The sequence below is a fragment of the Pinus tabuliformis genome, chromosome 9 (assembly GCF_031772625.1).
Source record: "Pinus tabuliformis cultivar Carrire ecotype Pingquan chromosome 9, CPIR1, whole genome shotgun sequence".
NCBI classification, from domain to species: Eukaryota; Viridiplantae; Streptophyta; class Pinopsida; order Pinales; family Pinaceae; genus Pinus; species Pinus tabuliformis.
Genome location: NC_142307.1, coordinates 1,608,422,195 through 1,608,439,372, shown reverse-complemented (window position 1 = coordinate 1,608,439,372; position 17,178 = coordinate 1,608,422,195). Strand labels below are relative to the sequence as shown.

General features: G+C 40.0%; 1 protein-coding gene across 1 annotated transcript in view; it reads right to left on the bottom strand.

Moving 5' to 3' along the window:
* LOC149154939 (uncharacterized) overlaps positions 1-16,020 on the bottom strand; it is a 29,135-nt gene extending 13,115 nt beyond the window's left edge. The window contains exon 1 of the mRNA XM_089441270.1: positions 15,290-16,020. Within this exon, the coding sequence (XP_089297396.1) occupies positions 15,290-15,636 (347 nt within the window). The 5' untranslated portion in view covers positions 15,637-16,020. The remainder of the gene's footprint in view (positions 1-15,289) is intronic.
* Positions 16,021-17,178: the final 1,158 nt, after the last annotated feature.

Sequence of the window (17,178 nt, the reverse complement as noted above, 5' to 3'; positions counted from 1 at the left end):
AACATACAATTGTTATCTAAAATTAACAAATATTAATCAAACCAAGTAATTCTATACCTTTTTTAAGGTCCAATAGATCAACATTAATCTCATTGGACTTAGACAACCATCATCATCATCAATATGGTCTACCTTGACGAAGAATTTGTTGAGAGTGAAGTTCTAATGCTTCACACAAAACACCTAAAATCTCATTAGGCTAAGATCTTCAAGAAATACAAGCCCTTTTGATGGCTATCACTGTCTTTATGTTTAATCACGCTCAACCTACTTACATTTTCTTGTAGGCTAACAAATATTTAATTAGTGTCAATTTTATATTTTGATATATATATTATTGTTCAGGAGCAAAAGTGGTAGTAAATGTTACACAGTTGGGCCAACTAGTGGAGTATTTAAGGGGCTACTTACCTGAGTTACCTACACTATGAGCAAGGTATATTCTATTAACTCTCTTGCCATGTTTGCCTAGTCCAAACAACTCAAAGCTCTATTGAAAAGACAACACTTCAAGTTGGTGGAGTTGTTCAAGAGAGTTGGGAGCATCATCACATTCCACCATGTAACCCTTCTCCAAGGTCATTGAATAACGAATTTCTTATTGTCACCCTTATTGTCTTAAAGAATGAGAAATTGCCTACAATTGTTGGTCAAGCAAATAATGATTGGGGCCCCACAATATCAAATTTTGAGCTTATTAATGATGATTAAAGGACCACCCCAAAAGATTATGACAATCCACCTCCAAATGTGGATTTAAAACTTTAATCTCCATGGTTACTTAAAATGATTTCTCCTAGCCGTGTGTAACACCTAATTTGTATCTTATAAATAGTTTCTATATTTGTTTTGTTTTCATGTAATGTGGCTTTCTAATGACAACTGTTGCTTTATTGTATGCCCAAGTGGCAATATTGTTAGATATTATACTTGCAGGCATTATATGGCATCTGGGTTCTTTGAAGTTGAACTATCTAAACTTCAGGTGGCTGCCATGCAAACTATTTTTTGGTAAAAAATGCCAACTTTGTACATATTTCAACATATTAATAGCTAAAGAAGCCATTTTTTCAACAACAACAACAAAAACGCATTCATGTTGCCTCAAAATCTAGCAGGCCTTGTGAGATGCCTCACAAGGCAAAAACTAGACTAAGATACATGGAATTTCACCACATGGGAGGCTTCCCAGTATATATATCACCTGAAAGGTATTCTAAGTTAAAAGGTTCAAGGTGATGTAAAAGAAAGGCTCAGTCATGGTACTTCTTTCTTGGATTAGGGAACGATTCTCTATGCTAAGGAACAACATACCATGAAATAAACCTTGAAAAGAATACTTGAGGCCTAAGGTTTCATGATATGATTCAATAAGAGAGCAACTAGGCATAAAGTATAAGAAAAGGTTTACTTTAAGGGTATAATCAACAATATGTAATAGTAAACCTTCAAAAAGCCCTAAGTTGAAGCCCTTTTACAAAACTAGGGTTTTATGAGGCCCTAAATTGCCTAGGGCTAATGACATCAACCCTAATGAGGCAATTTTCACCAAGGGAGATGTTAGATTTTGAGTTGATAAGGTCAAACAAGGTGAAAAGATGCCAAATTAGCTCCAATGTTGAACTTTTTCAAGCCCTAGTTGAATTCAGCCCTTGCCCTTGCCCTAGCGGCTTGCCTTGAAGGGTCAAAAAAGTAAGGAAGAGGAAAAGATAAAAAAATTCAATATTTTTTATCATCAAAAGGGATCCCAATGCCTTTTCCCTACTTGGGCGATGGAGTCTTAAGAATTTAAACCATAGAGAATCAAATTTTTGTATGGACTAAGGGAAAAAAAACCTAGCTCTCTTTTTATGAAGAGAGAAATTAACCAAAAAAATGCTCATATGAGGTTTTCTAGAGAATTCAAGGACAATAGATTAAACATGCAACAATTTACCAAGAATTTCCAATAAACATTTGCACTTAAACAAGGAACAAAATAGAAACCCTAGCAATATTTCATTAAATGTAAAACCATAAAAGATATGCAATAAATACTCCCAAATTATCCAAGAACATGCCTTCTCTCAATCCTAAAAAGGTGTTTCCAACACAAAACCTAGTCTCCAATAGAAGAAGAAAAAAACCACATAAGCTCACATCTCCTCAAGTAGCAAGTAATATAGGCTAACTCAAGCTCTTCTAGACAGGCTAAAATCCACAAGTGTGATGATGACAAATGAAAAGAGGTGATCCTCTTTTTATAGGAGGTCTATCACCTCTAATAATCCACTGAAAGCCTCTAAAACAAGTTTAATTTTGAGTAGACACAAAGTAAAATGGGTTACAAGCCAACCCACTAGCTCAATCAATAAAATATGTCAATAAATGCCCACACTTGTGAGTTGTAAGCCCCTAGTAAGCATGACGTCATGCCCTTTTATTGCTCAAAATGCTACAAAAGTGCACTAAAAGGGCTAAATGAGTCTCCAAGCCTCATGAATAACCATCAATTTGAGAAAGAGACCTCAAATCAAGCCTCAAAGCATCTCTATGTGTCCAAAAGCTAGTTCTAGGTGCCTTGCATCATCTCTATGGGTGCCATGTAGACAACGTAGAGTACTCCCTCTCCAGCATTGGGGCTCCATCAAGTACAACAAGTCGTCCTCAATCATCCTAGGGGATCATATTCCTCATCTAGGCTCTGGATCTGTTGGAAAAGTAACTAGGTTCGGTCTTCATAATTATCTTTGTACTTGTATCAATTTGTATTTCATGTAAAAGAAGAAAAACAATTTTATTTTAAGCATAGGTTTCATGCTCAAATCTAGATCAAGCATGTTCTTCATGCTCCTAGGGTTTAATGAGTCAAAAGAGTATTTGTCATATGTATAAGACCCATTTGGGCAATTTATAACAAGAAAAGAAAAATTACTTTTGAGTCATGTAAAGTTATTTTGTCCTCCAACACCAAGTCAGCCCTGCCATGATAAGTTGGCTCTGCTAGGCACCTTTTCGCTCTCTTGGATGACTATATATAGAGGAGACCTCGTCCTCATTTGACACACAATAATGAAGTTCAATGTTTGCAATTAACAGAAGTAAGGAAGAGCAAAAAACGGGAAGAAAGAGAGATCTAATGAAGAAAAAGGTGATCTGAGTTCTTAGACTGTTCTACCCACACGTGTGAAGGGATCCAAAGTTTTCTATGCAAATTGCAGGGCCGAAGATTGCAGGCCGAATTGCAGAACTGAAGAAGATGGACAAAATTTTGACTTGGAGCAGACTTTGTGAAGCTTGACCATCTTTGACTTGGCAAACTTTGACTTGACTGAAGAAGACTTTTGGAGGGCTGACTTGGTGCTTGGAAGAGGTCTTGGTCTTTGGGTTTTGGAGGTTTCATTTTGATCTGATTCTATAAGAAGTGGATTGTTCAGGTTTTCCACAATTGTGGGATTTTGCACCGGCATGGAGCCTATATCTTGTGTTCTTTGTGATCTTCGTGTTTTTGATAATTGTTTGATGAAGAAGTAAAAACGAAATAATAAAATGCCAACAAATATCACAAGTAATTATCAAGTAAGGAGGATCAACATAAATTTACAAATACCTTGATTTTCCAACAGGATCAAGGCATGCCTGTCAAGTAGTGTCAAGGCCATCCTAGTGACATCCTAGGTCCACCAATGCATTATCAAGAATCCTCAATGCTAAGCAAGAGAAGCTCGATATTCTTGTTAGATTTTTGGGCACTAGACTCAGTGCATACACACACACCAAATCTAATAGCAGTCTTTGATTAACTTTAACCCAGCTAATTAACTAAAACACACTAATGTGTTGAACCATAAACAAATTTTGCACAGTGGAACTTATAAAACCAACAATTAGATCATGCACAATAACAAGTTTTGCCCAATCAACAATTCTTCATTAAATTCTTCTCGGAACCTACTTAGGCTCTCGTACATTGGTCTCCTTTGCAGGTTGTCGGCCTTCATACCGTCGCATTTGCCCTAGGATGACCTGCCGTCAATGTGCTACTACGTGGGCCTGTTGGTCGCTTTGGTTACGGTTGAGTGGCGGCTATGCAACACTAAGTGGGTCGCCAGTCTTATCGACCACCCATGGCCCCTCCACTTTTTTTTAAATTGGCCCCACTATGTGCTTCTTTGGCCATAAAAAAATTAGACTCAACGTCAATTTCTTCGGCCCTAAACAAAACAAAAAAAATTGCCTTTTCACAATCATGGTCGAACTTGGCCCAGTGAACCTGTACAAACCCTAGCTTCCTGTAATTCCGAGATAGGTTCAGAGTTTACGCTCTGATACTATGTTAGTTTTTCTGCAAACCTAGCACCCAACACTTAATTCCTAGCGGAAAATTGATGTATTGATTAAATACACAGCAATTTAGCGGAAGCAAATTTAAAATAGTCGATCTCATAAAACGACACAAATTCTGCCCAACAAGTTTTTCATTAAAAATCCAAACTTACATGGGCTCTCATCTTGGGATAAGGGCCCAACTGAGAAAATACAAAATACAAATAACATGGATCTAATCCAATAGATTTGTCCCAGATCAATGCTCGATCTTCCTTACAGATCTAGGTCTCCAACCTCTCTGCACTCCCTCAAACCTAGCACACTTGCTCATTGAGATACCTCTCTCAATCTTGTGTTGTTGTAGCGTGTCTTTCTTCCTCATTAGCCTTGCTTTTATAACTTTCCATTAAGCTAAACTCCTAACCTAACCTTAATCTCAAAGTGATTAACGACCGAGATTTAAGCTCGCCTCACTTGAGATCAACAGTTAAGATTAAAACAAAATCACTAAAGTAAATTACTTTACTTTTCCAAAGTTTATTTTAGCTCAATGAGCCAACATAATACTTATGTGTTTTTCCTAAGTTACAAAGCAACTTGCTCAACCTAGAACAAGTATCCTAGGGAGATCTTGTGGGCGACTTCTACACACCTAGACACTGGCCTATGCAGAAGTACCTAGCTGAGCTACAAACACCAACAATTATGGCATTTGAGCGTGCTCCAAGTTTCCATCAACTGCCAAGATCATTTAAATGCCTAACACTCTACTACATAAGGGCAACGCTGCATCTACAAGATCACCAAGCTCTTCAAAATTGTAGTATGGCTTCGACATCATGCGGAGTAGGAGTGGAATAAGGTGTCCTCAAGGCCTCAACTACTCAAAACCACTTGGCAAAAACCATCTCAAACTCAAGTGAAAGCAACCATTCATTAGAAACCATAACCACCAATGCAGACCATACTTGATTGTTAAGGGCATAATAATACTTCGAACCAGGATCACCTTCAAATATCTAACTAGACTAAGTCACGTAAAAGTGTTCCCTACCTTTGTAGGGGTGGCTAAGTAATCAACCTTATTAGGTGCTTCCAACCCCTAAGGGGAGGTGGCATTTCCAAAGTCAACCCTTTGATCCATAGGTGTTAGTAAGAATAGATGTCAACAAAGGGTAATGACCTCATGGCCAAGCGTCATGGTCAGGGAACCAACTAATGAAAATCGACATATCAATGGCAAAGAGTTACTCCCCCTGACATAATATCTTCCTCTAACTTGTTGCAATATATCTTTTTTCCTTTGACTGCTTTTCTCCGCCTAACATGTTATGTCTCTCATGGTTTGCCACAGCTGACTCTACCTGTCAATATGCATCAACGACAACGAATCCTTTTGCTAACTTTTTCAACTTCACAAGTTGACTAATCTGTCGACGATGCTGACTACTGCTCTAACAACTTCTTCCCATCTGTCATATGTCGCACTGTGGAGGAATAGATATTCAACTACTACTAGTTAGGCTCCCCTCTTCAATATTCACAGGACAAGGAGCCATAAAGTTGGATTCTTCAAAATAATGTGCTAATTGGCTCTGCAGCCGGATAATCCTAATCCTCAACACCTTCCATTGTAGATTCATCATGACCTTGCGACTTCACAAATCTTGAGAGCATGATTGTTGAGACTTCTTCATTCACTTGATCTTCTTGCCTTTGTTTTCTTCTGCAAACCTTATTGTACCTAATATTAGAATTTTCCTTCATATATCTACAATCACAAGTTGTGTCCATATTTATGGCATTTGAAGCATTCTATATGGTAGCTGAAAGACGAAATAGTTGACATACACTTTATGCTGACAAAGTCCTTTTGAAACCTGTCTTGAAATCCTACAAACTTGCTTCTAGGGTTTTGATCATGTTTGCAATCCCAAGCCACATGCCCAAAGTTAGAACATGAGAAACAATAACCATTAAACATATTAGGGTACTTGGATGAGTTGTCTTGTCCTAGAGATCTTCTGAAGGCATTCTTTCAGGGAGGATGTACAACCCTTTGTTGAGCATTATCCTTGATTGCTTCAGTATTGCTTCTTGGAGCAGCATTACCTTTAATCTTCTTATGAGCTTGATTTGACCTTTGAAGGATCATGTTGCTAGGCTTCTCATCAATTGTGAGGGCTTGAATTTTGTGCCTTCATTGCATGGGGCTTCATCTGCTTCTTCCGCCTTCATCTTCAATCGAGCAATGACATTATTCTTCCTTTCGTCATCCAGCAATTTCTCCTTCTACCATTTCTTGAGCTTGTCTATTTTAGTTAGGGCAGTGTCAAGTTCTCTTTGCTTTTGAGCAATATCTTCTTGAAACCAGCGTTTCAAAACTTTTCTTCTTTCTTCTGCCTCCTCTACTTGCAGTTTTAGAAGGATGACTTTTTTGTAGCTTTGTTAAAACCTTGCATTTGTTCATTCTGCCTTTCACTTTCCTTTATGAGCATGCTTATTTCTACTAAGGATGCATCAAGTTCCTTTTGCTTTTGACCAACTTCTGCTACATACTTCGAAACAAATTCCTCTAACTGGCTTGTCAAGTTTTTCCATTTCTTTTCAGCTTCTTACACTTGTATTCTTAGAAGGGCAACTTCTTCTTCGAGTATGTGATTTTGCTTCCTTGCTTGTCCGAATTTAAACAAGAACGCAACAAATTACAGATATAACCATAAATACATAGATGCAGCAGAAATAACACTTCCTTTGATTAATATCAAATAATGAAATATGCTTACAAACAGTATGGAAATGAGACTAGCTCATCGATGGTAGCTTATCTCTGAGAAGAGATGTTGTGGCTACATGCCTTTGAACTGCGTTACAATGAGGCTCAAGGGCCTTTTTATTATTGAACAATAAGAGCAAACCCTAAACAACCAAAACCCAAACACGAGGAGATGTAACACCAAGTGTTTATGGGCCCCGTTAGGGTTAGTTGGGCAGCCAACTTCCCCAGGTAGTGACTTAGTCATATTATCTCCATTTGACATGCATGATATCCCGTTGGAAAGATCTCCCTGAGGACTACGACGAAAAAAATGACTTATGGAAAGTCATTGGCGATAGATTGCCAAAAAAGCGTTGTTTAGGGCCTCAAAACGGCTCCGGAAGTTAGGACCCAAAAAACTGTTAAAAATAGTAAATTGTGCTACAATTAAAGAAACTGAAAAACTGAAAGAAACAATGGTGGGGGTCCAAGTGGAATTGGCGGGTGGCCACCACTATCCACCTAGATCATTCCTCCCCCCTTAGGAAGCAATGGTCCCCATTGCGTTGAGTGCCTCCATGAGATGGGGAAACTTCTGCTGAACTTGGTCCCTGGTGAGCTGTTCTGCAATCTCTGATGTGTCCAGTAATGGTGGGAAGCATGGTTGAGGGCGATCCACATTGAACACTCAGTGCAAGCCAAGGAATGGGGGAATGTTGTGCTCCAAAGCATTGTTTCCCACATCTTTGTTAATGGTGTAAGGACCATATCAGAGTGGTCTGAGCTTTCGATGGGCTCTGGTAAGGCATTCTTTCTGCAAATGCAACCAAACTTTGTCGCCCACCTGAAACTTGTGTGACACCTGATGTTGATCATGTTGCTACTTGTACTTGGCATTTTCTAGAATGGAGCGGCGATATATCGGCCCGTTGGGTAGAGGTGCTCCAGGAGTCAGATCGAACAAATGCTTGACCTGACAGTGTAACAGTACCCCTGTCGGTGAGGAGAAGATGTCCCTGTATCCTTTCATGATCGTATCCACCTGCTTCTGCTGCGTGGAGGAACCCTTCTCGGGGGCCATGGATGTGGCTACGATCTTCCCCTTACTTTGAGAGCGAACCAGAAAGAAAATAAATTTCCTAGTCTGGGAGATGATCTTACTGCCTTTCTTAGCAGAGATCAAAGAAGTGGCGGTAGGTGGGGCTACCTCCAGTATCCTGTATAATGTATTACACAAAGAAATAATAACAGCGCGAGGCCTTGACTCATACACAACATGTCGCTTCCACAAGTATGGTTGGCCTAATAATACATCACAAACATCAAGAGGTGCAACATCACACAATACCTCATCTGTGAAGGGCTTGATGCTATAGGGAAGGCGACACTGCTGGCAAACTCGGAGATCTCGTCCTTGGTAAAGCCACCCAATGCTGTACAGTTGCGGGTGTGGTATGGTCAATAGTCCCAGTCGCTTCACGACCTCTGCTAAAATGAGATTCTTTTGGCTCCCACTGTCAACAATGAATTGCAACGGCAAACCCTTCACCCACATTTGATGTATCTCCAGCTAATCAGACTCCAATGGGATCATGCGTTCAATGCAATCAACCAGTCCATCTCTGACCTCCCCCCTCAAAGCTCCTGACTCCTTAGCTTTATAATGATACCGTGGGTTCAAAAAATACCCAGCTGCATGTATAGGGCGATGGAGTTGATTGTTCCATCTTTCATCAATGATTGCCCAAATGGGCCCATACTTTGCCACTCTATCCTTGTATGCTGTCTTTATTTGCTCCTTTGCTTGATCCATAACCTCATAAATGAAGCCCATAGCCAACCTTTCCCCATCCACCAACCGCAACACCTTAACTAGTGGCTCAGCAAGCTTCACAATCTCTGCTGCCTTTCGCCAAAAAGTTTCATCATGGACTTTCCTTTTCAATTCTTTGCCTTCTGGTTTGTTAGACCAATTGCTTTGATTCCATTCATCACTGGAAAACATCTTTTGCAAGTTTCTATGTTGGGAAAGCATAGATTGCAATGTCAAAAAATGTGTAGCAAATCTAGTGATGGCAGGCCTAATAATATCCTTGCCTCCAGTGTGTTTCCTCATGAGACTCAAAACCAGTGTATGATTGTAGATAAATTTTGTTATGCTTTTGGCATTATCTACAGTGTTTCTGACCCAATCTAATTTTCCAATATCCTCAAGCATGAGGTCTATGCAATGTGCAGCGCATGGGGTCCAAAAGATGGTCTTGTGTTTTTCCTCTAACAGTTTACCAGCAAGAACATAGTTAGAGGCATTGTCTGTGATGATTTGAACAACATTAGCCACCCCCACATCCTCAATAACCTCATCCAATAGCTGAAACAACAAGTGGCCATCTTTTACCTTATCAGATGCATCAACTGATTTTAAAAACATGGTTCCCTGTGGGTAGAAGACAAGAAAGTTTATGATGGTACGGTTTCTTTGATCAGTCCATCCATCTGACATGATGGTACACCCTGTTCTTGCCCATGAGTCCTTGAACTCTTGCAAATACTCATTAATGGATTGAATTTCTTTCTGCAAACGAAACCCCCTTAGCTCTTGCATAGTAGGGCCTTTGAAGCCTTTTCCAGCAACATATATGGCATCAAACATAGGCTCATAATATGGTGAACGAGCAGCATTAAAGGGGATATCAGCATCATACCACCATCTAGCTATGTAGTCACAAGCAGTCTCCCTCAATTCTTTCTTCCAATGGTCATCTAAAGTGGGCTAAATTTGACCTTTACTAACTTCAGGACCATGTGCATCTGATGGAGATGAGGGAGTGAAATAACTTTTGATAGTCACATCACCCTTCATTCTACCCTTTCCCTTATCTTGAACAGAACCAAAAGAGGGAGGAACATAACGGAAAGGGTTGGATGCCTCAGTTTGAGGGATAGAGGAAGAACCCTCAAAATCATAGTGGGGGTTGGTAGCCATCATTCTTTGTATCTCCCTCTTCCTCCCAATTTCAGCCTGTATCTCTTTTTGCCTAGCCTTATCTTCTTTAAATTTCTCAAAGCTGGCCAACAAATTCTTTCTAATCTCATCAATTTCATCAGAGGTACATGCGGTAATTTGGCCTCTAATCCCTGCCAAGTGTTGTTTCAGCCTATTAATCCCCCCAGGACCTTCCTTAATTTTCCTATGGCAAAACTTGCAATGCATCTGATTATCAACCATTTCAACATATGCCCAAGCATGATCTTTTGCTCTAGGTGCCATTTTTTGACTAGGAAAACAATCTGAAAATGAAAAAAAAAAAAATTGATTCAATGTTCATTTATTTGACAAAAAACACTCTCTAAGCTTTCTTGATATGCACCTAAAATTTACTAAGCAAAAACAGATTTATAGAGGTGGAAAAAAATACCTCCAGGCACAAACTGCCTCCTCAAGCTTGCTCCAAGAATCAGCTCCTCAATGCTGCTCCAAATGGCTGCCCAAGAAGCTCCTCACTCCAGCTACAATGCTCCTCCAAGACTCCTCACTGCTGCTCCAAAACAAGCTCAAGAACTGCTCACTAATTCTCAAAGAAGACTCTCACTCAAATGCATAAGACTGCTGTGAGTGAATGAGAGAATTTGGCTGTCTTAAATAGGGTTTGGGAGGGGGAAATGGACCCCAAAAGCATTTAACAAATTACAATTACCCTTTAGAATCCATTAACTGCATTTAACTTTTGCAAAAATCACATAAAAAGTGAAATTTCATGAGCTGTTACGCTGCCCAGCCGGCCCTACATTGACTCGGCCGAGTCATAACGGACCCGGCCGGGTTGACCGAGTCACATATGACTCGGCCGAGTCATTGGATGACTCGGCCGAGTCATATGTGACTCGGTCAACCGAACTGGGTTAGCCACCGTTTCATTGCAAAGGCCATCAACTCGGTTCGACTCGGCCGAGTCGGAGTCGATTCGGCCGTTTTGTAAAACAATGCCTGGCACCACCCTACGAACCTGAAGTGTTCAAGCTCCAACTTGAAAGAGACTCCACTCTCCGCCTTGCTCCACACCACCACCCTATTCAGCAAGCGGACCACGTTTCACAATTTTCAGACTAGTTCCACCTGTGCTCAATATCAAAATATAATATCAAAACAATCTGCTGACTTTGTCGATCTGCAATATTGGCACAAGGCCGTCAACAAAATAACAGCTTCCTCTGCTCAAAAGATCAAACCCTAGTAGCACAAAATCTGTCAAGTCCACTGTCACAATGAAATCTGCTTCTGCTCAACAGCAATACCAAACCTTAGCTGGACAATGTAGTACCACCCAATGCTCTTTGCTCACTAGGCCTCAGCAACTTTGTCTTCTCTCTTCTCTTCAACGACATTGAGCTGTCAACAATATATTAACATAAACTCTGTCCACATACAACAACACTTCTAGTAGCATTCTCAGACATCAGCAACAATCACTCTGCTTGCTCAACACATATCAACAGAATGTCAATCAATATCTTTACCCTAGCAGCGCACACAATACATCAACCATCCATATAGATACATGTGACAGTACATCAGTTTAATCTCAATATACTTCGCATTATAACCCTTGCAAAAACAGCAATGATATATACTGTAACAGTGACATGCAAACTGGCCACTTAAACCAAGCTAGCAAATCCTGTCTTCTAATCTCAAATCCCTTAAGTTTTTTGCCACTGTTGTACCTAAAGATACCTTCAAATCTGATGGCTCTCAAGAAAATGCTTGTGGTTGTCTTTCTGACCTCTGATGATTTACATTCACTGCCCTTATCTTAGTTAGCACACAGAGTTTCCATTACTGTAAGTGAAGTATCTCTACTCTTCAATGACATTGAGCTGTCAACAATACATTAACATAAACTATGTTCATAGACAACAACACTTCTAGTAGCATTCTCAGACATCAGTAACAATCACTCTGCTTGCTCAACACATCTCAACAAAATGTCAATCAACATCTTTACCCTAGCAGCACACACAATACATCAACCATCCATATAGATCCATCATTCATGTGACAGTACATCAGTTTAATATCAATATACTTAGCATTATAACCCTTGCAAAAAAGGCAATGATATCTACTGTAACAATGACATGCCGACTGACCACTTCAACCAAGCTAGCAAATCCTGTCTTCTAATCTCAATTTCCTTAATTTTTCTGCCACTGTTGTACCTGAAGATACCTTCGAATCTGCTGGCTCTCAAGGATCTGCTTGTGGATGTCTTTCTGACCTCCGATGACTTACATTCACTGCCCTTATCTTAGTTATCACACAGAGCTTACACTATTGTAAGTGAAGCCCCTGAATGAGTGATCAGTTAAGGTCTTTATGCTTCCAATGAAGCCTGTAATTGATCTATTGTAGCCCAAAACTTGACCGAAACAGAAATGCCTTTTATATAACTATAAAATCTGAACATAGTACTTTAACCCATACCTTTGTTTGCACCGCCAAGGATCACTTCTACTGCTCCACAACTTGACTTCAACAATGACTTGAAGTATAGTACAATTTTGTCTCAGGATAGCAGACCTCCACAAAAGCACTAGAATTAATGTTCTATATATAAACTTCAATCCTTCACAAATTCTTTACAAGGCATGCTCAGTTCAGATTTGAACTCAGTTTTACACAAAAGCTGTTTCAAACATCCTCTGAAAACCCTAGACAACCATTAAGATGTAAATTCAATCCTTGATCCTGAAAGATCTCCTTAAGTGAATAATGCAGTGATACTCTGTCTCAGGTCTGTCAAGGGAGGTTGTAAACATGTGCCAAACAATCAAAGGATATTCCACAGAATGTCACAGTGATTTGCCAAGAGTGGGGTTTGTATAGTCTTCAATGCAGGTTCTGAAAATGCTTTGAGACCTACTAACTCAGCCAAATTTGTGCAATTGAGTAGAGCCTCAAGAAGTCCAAATAGATGCTTCTGTTCTAGATCAAATTGGCTTCAGACAAGGGCTGGGCTAGTGTCTTGAATAAACCCTAATCAGGGTTGCAGCAAAGCTTCAGATTTCATGTGAATAGGAGCTTAAACAAACCACAATGAACAATGAAGATTTGCCTCAAAGATTCTGCCAGGACTAGCCCTAGATACGTCCACAGAAGAGGCTTCAGAAGTTAGTGAAATGGTACCACAGATCTCCATTGCATAGGTCACAAACTCAGTGAATTTTGAGTTGCCCCAGATTCGAATTTTGCCTCTGCCTTCTCTAAGGCCGAAAAACATTAGATGGATCTGCCTCAATAGCCCACAAAAAACCAGAGACAAAAATAATCTTTTATGCACAGAAAACTCCACAAAAAACCTCAGATGTTGGTACGAATTTGCCCAGAAATGCCCTACCACAGGGCCGAGAATACCACAGAGTTGCCTCAGAAGATCCACGAAGAACCAGAACCAAAACATAAAAGTAAACCCAAAAAAACCCTCTGCTGAAACTCGGCCTCCTAATTTTCATGATAAAGCCGGCCTCAGAGATCTCAGAGATGAAAACACTTGATTACTTGCCTCAAGAGGGGTGGACGTCTCCCCTTTTTACACTTAATGGAGGGGACAAAGCTGGCCTCAGAGATCTCAGAGATGAAAACACTTGATTACTTGCCTCAAGAGGGGTGGACGTCTCCCCATTTTATACTTAATGGAGGGGATAAAAGGCGGCACCTTTTGGAGGGCCGACTTACATTTAAATTTCAAAAATCCCTCCACTTTGAAGCCGACATGATCTTCTTACTTTGCTATAAGCGAATTTGATAAGGAGGTCCAAGATAAATCGATTTAATGTTCTTTGAAAATTAAAATGCCAAGAAGAGCATTCAGTTTGGGGTTCCTTGACCAACTTTCGGGGTTTCAACTTTAAACGAGCATATCTCCTCAACCGAGATGAACTGCGAGGCATGCCACATACCGTTGGAATCAGCATGACAAGGAGAATCTTCCCGAGATGAACTGTGAGGCATGCCACATACCGTTGGAATCAGCATGACAAGGAGAATCTTCTTATGATGGTATTTAGTGCAAATATACCGTTCTTCCTATCCAAAATCGTCATCAAATGCAGGGTATCTTATCCTTCCAGGGCTTCTTGTCATTTGGAGCTTCCAATCAATGCAAACTACATGAATATTATGAGCATTCAAGGACCGATGTTGGCATCAATAACAACACCATTCAACAAATTCCTCATTGACTGCATAGCACAATGTCACAACTCTCAGCAATAACAAATACTACAACCAAGGTTTGAAGTTCCAATGCATTGGAGTTGATTCACAAGGTTAAATATTGATTCAGAACCCAGTCAACACCTTTTCCCAGATTATTTCGTAGTTTTCCAACAGTTCATCTGTCACATCTGACAAACATTAACAGTACTTCCTAGGATCAGTCGCCCATCCGGTGTTACTCTATATAGATGTGCTTAAGAGTGGAAATTCAATTTGAAGTATCTTGATCTGCCAGTGAGATCATGGTTAAATGATGAGGATGGTTGAATGTTAGGCCACCCACCAAGGATCAATTTCCCTGAAGCAGTTGCGGCTAGGTGCAAGTCCTGGATGATTTGACAGAAAAACAACCCCAGAAAGAAAGTGTTTAAGTTTAGTGGTTTGCACCTGTTGGGCTGTTTTGCTAGTCCAAATTCATATTGGCGTTGCAAGTGGATAGTGTTGATATTCTCATACTTGAAGCTAAAATGGACATTGCACCCCAGTGAAATCTTTATTGATTTTGAATTCATTGATAGACAAGGAGTTGCACTGTGGGCTCTGTCATTTATGTAATACTAAATTGGAAAATATGACATTAGGTTGTTGTTAATCACTCTGTTTTATCAGTTGGATTCGCCTTGAAGTCTTCAAATAATAATGTCTGTGAATACAGTGATACGATGATTTATAATAGAAGAGTTTAGCATTGCCGGCAGTTTGGATGTAATGCATTGTAAACCCCCTTTTGCTTGTAGTCGTTATCTATGTTATGTCCATAGCAATTGTAAATCTTACTACTGATATGGCATATTATATGAGTGGGATTTCGTTCCACCTTACTAAGCTCCTATCTTCTCAGTGAGATGAGGGCAGAGAGGTTAAGAAGAATTAAATTGCAATGCAAATAGACAAAATCTGGAAATTTGAAACCGGAAAAGAGGAGAAAGGCAAGAAAGGCATACTTGAGATTATCAAGGTTGGTGCAGACCTGCAGCCACTGTGCAGGATCTCCGTAGACGTGCTCTCTGCTGAAGAGCGCTGCAACTACGGCGGGCACCCGCGTACGGTGCTTCATCAGCCAATCGCTTTTCAGGATCCCAGAGGGCTTCGCGGGCGCCACGGGACCCGGCGCTTCCCTTTCCTTTCTGGCTATTATGGAGAGCTTGGAAAAATCGGGAAGGGCGAGGGTGTTAATCGGGGGCTGCTCCGAGTGCAAAAAGTTGGAGATGGTGGGATGCAGCTCGGGAATTCCCACGAGCGAGACCAGAGCCACGGGAGGGGTTCGAAGCTCCTCCGGGTATTCCTCCATGCTACTCTACGTTGATTTGCTGCTTGCGAGGCCAAAGTTGATAAATTTGGTATCAGTCTTTCGGGGATAGTATGCAGTCGAAGCAGGGTTTGGGATGTGGGAGATTTTGGTGGTAGGTTGGTACGATCTGCAGAGTTTTGAGCTAGACTTTTGGGATCTGGCAGAGCATGGCAGTGTTCACAAGTTTGACATCACATTAAGCTCAATAAATACTTCAATGGACGCTCAATTCGCGTCTTTGCAGTACCTCGCTCGTGGTTGCATGATACAGTGACAAAATCCGGAATCAAACAAGTCCCGGATTTTGGTTTAGTTTCTTTAATGAGAACTTACTCTATCACAACAACAACAAAAAGTGGTGTTGCAATGAAAAAAAAAACAACAAAAAAGTGGTGTTGCAATGAAAAAAAATTATTATAGTAGTGTGCATTGTGAATCACTTTTCAAATGTATTGATGTAGTTTCTTATCAAATGTTGCTAAATTGATGTTTTTTTATTTTTGATTTTTATTTGTATTTGTATTTTTATATTTTTATGTTAGAAGTTAAAATTGAGTGTAAAGTTCCAAAAAAAATACCATTTGATATTTATTTAGTGTTGAGTGATTTAAAGTTGGATATTGATTTTTTTTTTTTAATTTAAAAGTTTTGTAATAATTAAGAGAATTAGATTATTCAAATAATATTATGCGAAGAGAGAGTGTTGAGACTCAGTGCTCAATCTTTGTTGCTTATATGTGTTACTACACATTACATAAATTAAAAAAAAACAAACCAATTACATTTGGGCTTTGCGAGGCCTGGACCACCTCCAAACAAAAAAACATTACAATCCAGGCAAAAGCCACGCCAAAGTAGACAAGACAGACCATGTTATATCAAGTCCTTAGTCAACGCCAAGAGCCAAGACAGACCATGTTATATCAGGTCCTTAGTCAGCGCCAAGAGCCAACCCAGGAGTTGCAAAAGAAAGCCCTTGAAGGCATCACTTAAACAGTCGTCCCGTTGTGAAGGAAACACCACTGCCAGCCCATGGACAAGCAGATCGCCACCACAAAACACCTTTACCATATAAACATTGGCGTTACGAGCCCCAAACAAGACAAAATACACCAAAGTTTGGAAAAAGATACGCAACCATGGGAGAAAACACATGGTTGTGACTTTGATATGTCGACGTAATCCAAAGATTGGAAGGTCATCCATAGGCCTACTCAAGCCAAAAACCAAGAGCGACAGGACAAAACCATAGACCTTCACCCACCACCCTAGATCATTGTTAATTGTTTGAAGATGAGTGTAATAGCCCTGGTGGAAAATTCCATGTATAAAAGTAATAAAGGCAAAATAATAACCACGATTGATGGAACACTTATTCCACACTGAATGTTGGGCAAAATCCTAGTGATGTGGATCACTTGTGATTGTTTAATGGCTAAGGAAATTGGCAAAGGCTGGCTAAGGCTTTGGAAGGGCAAAAAATGGCATTTTTGGCACATTTATTTATGAAAATAATGGAAATTAGGAGAAAAATGAGGTGAA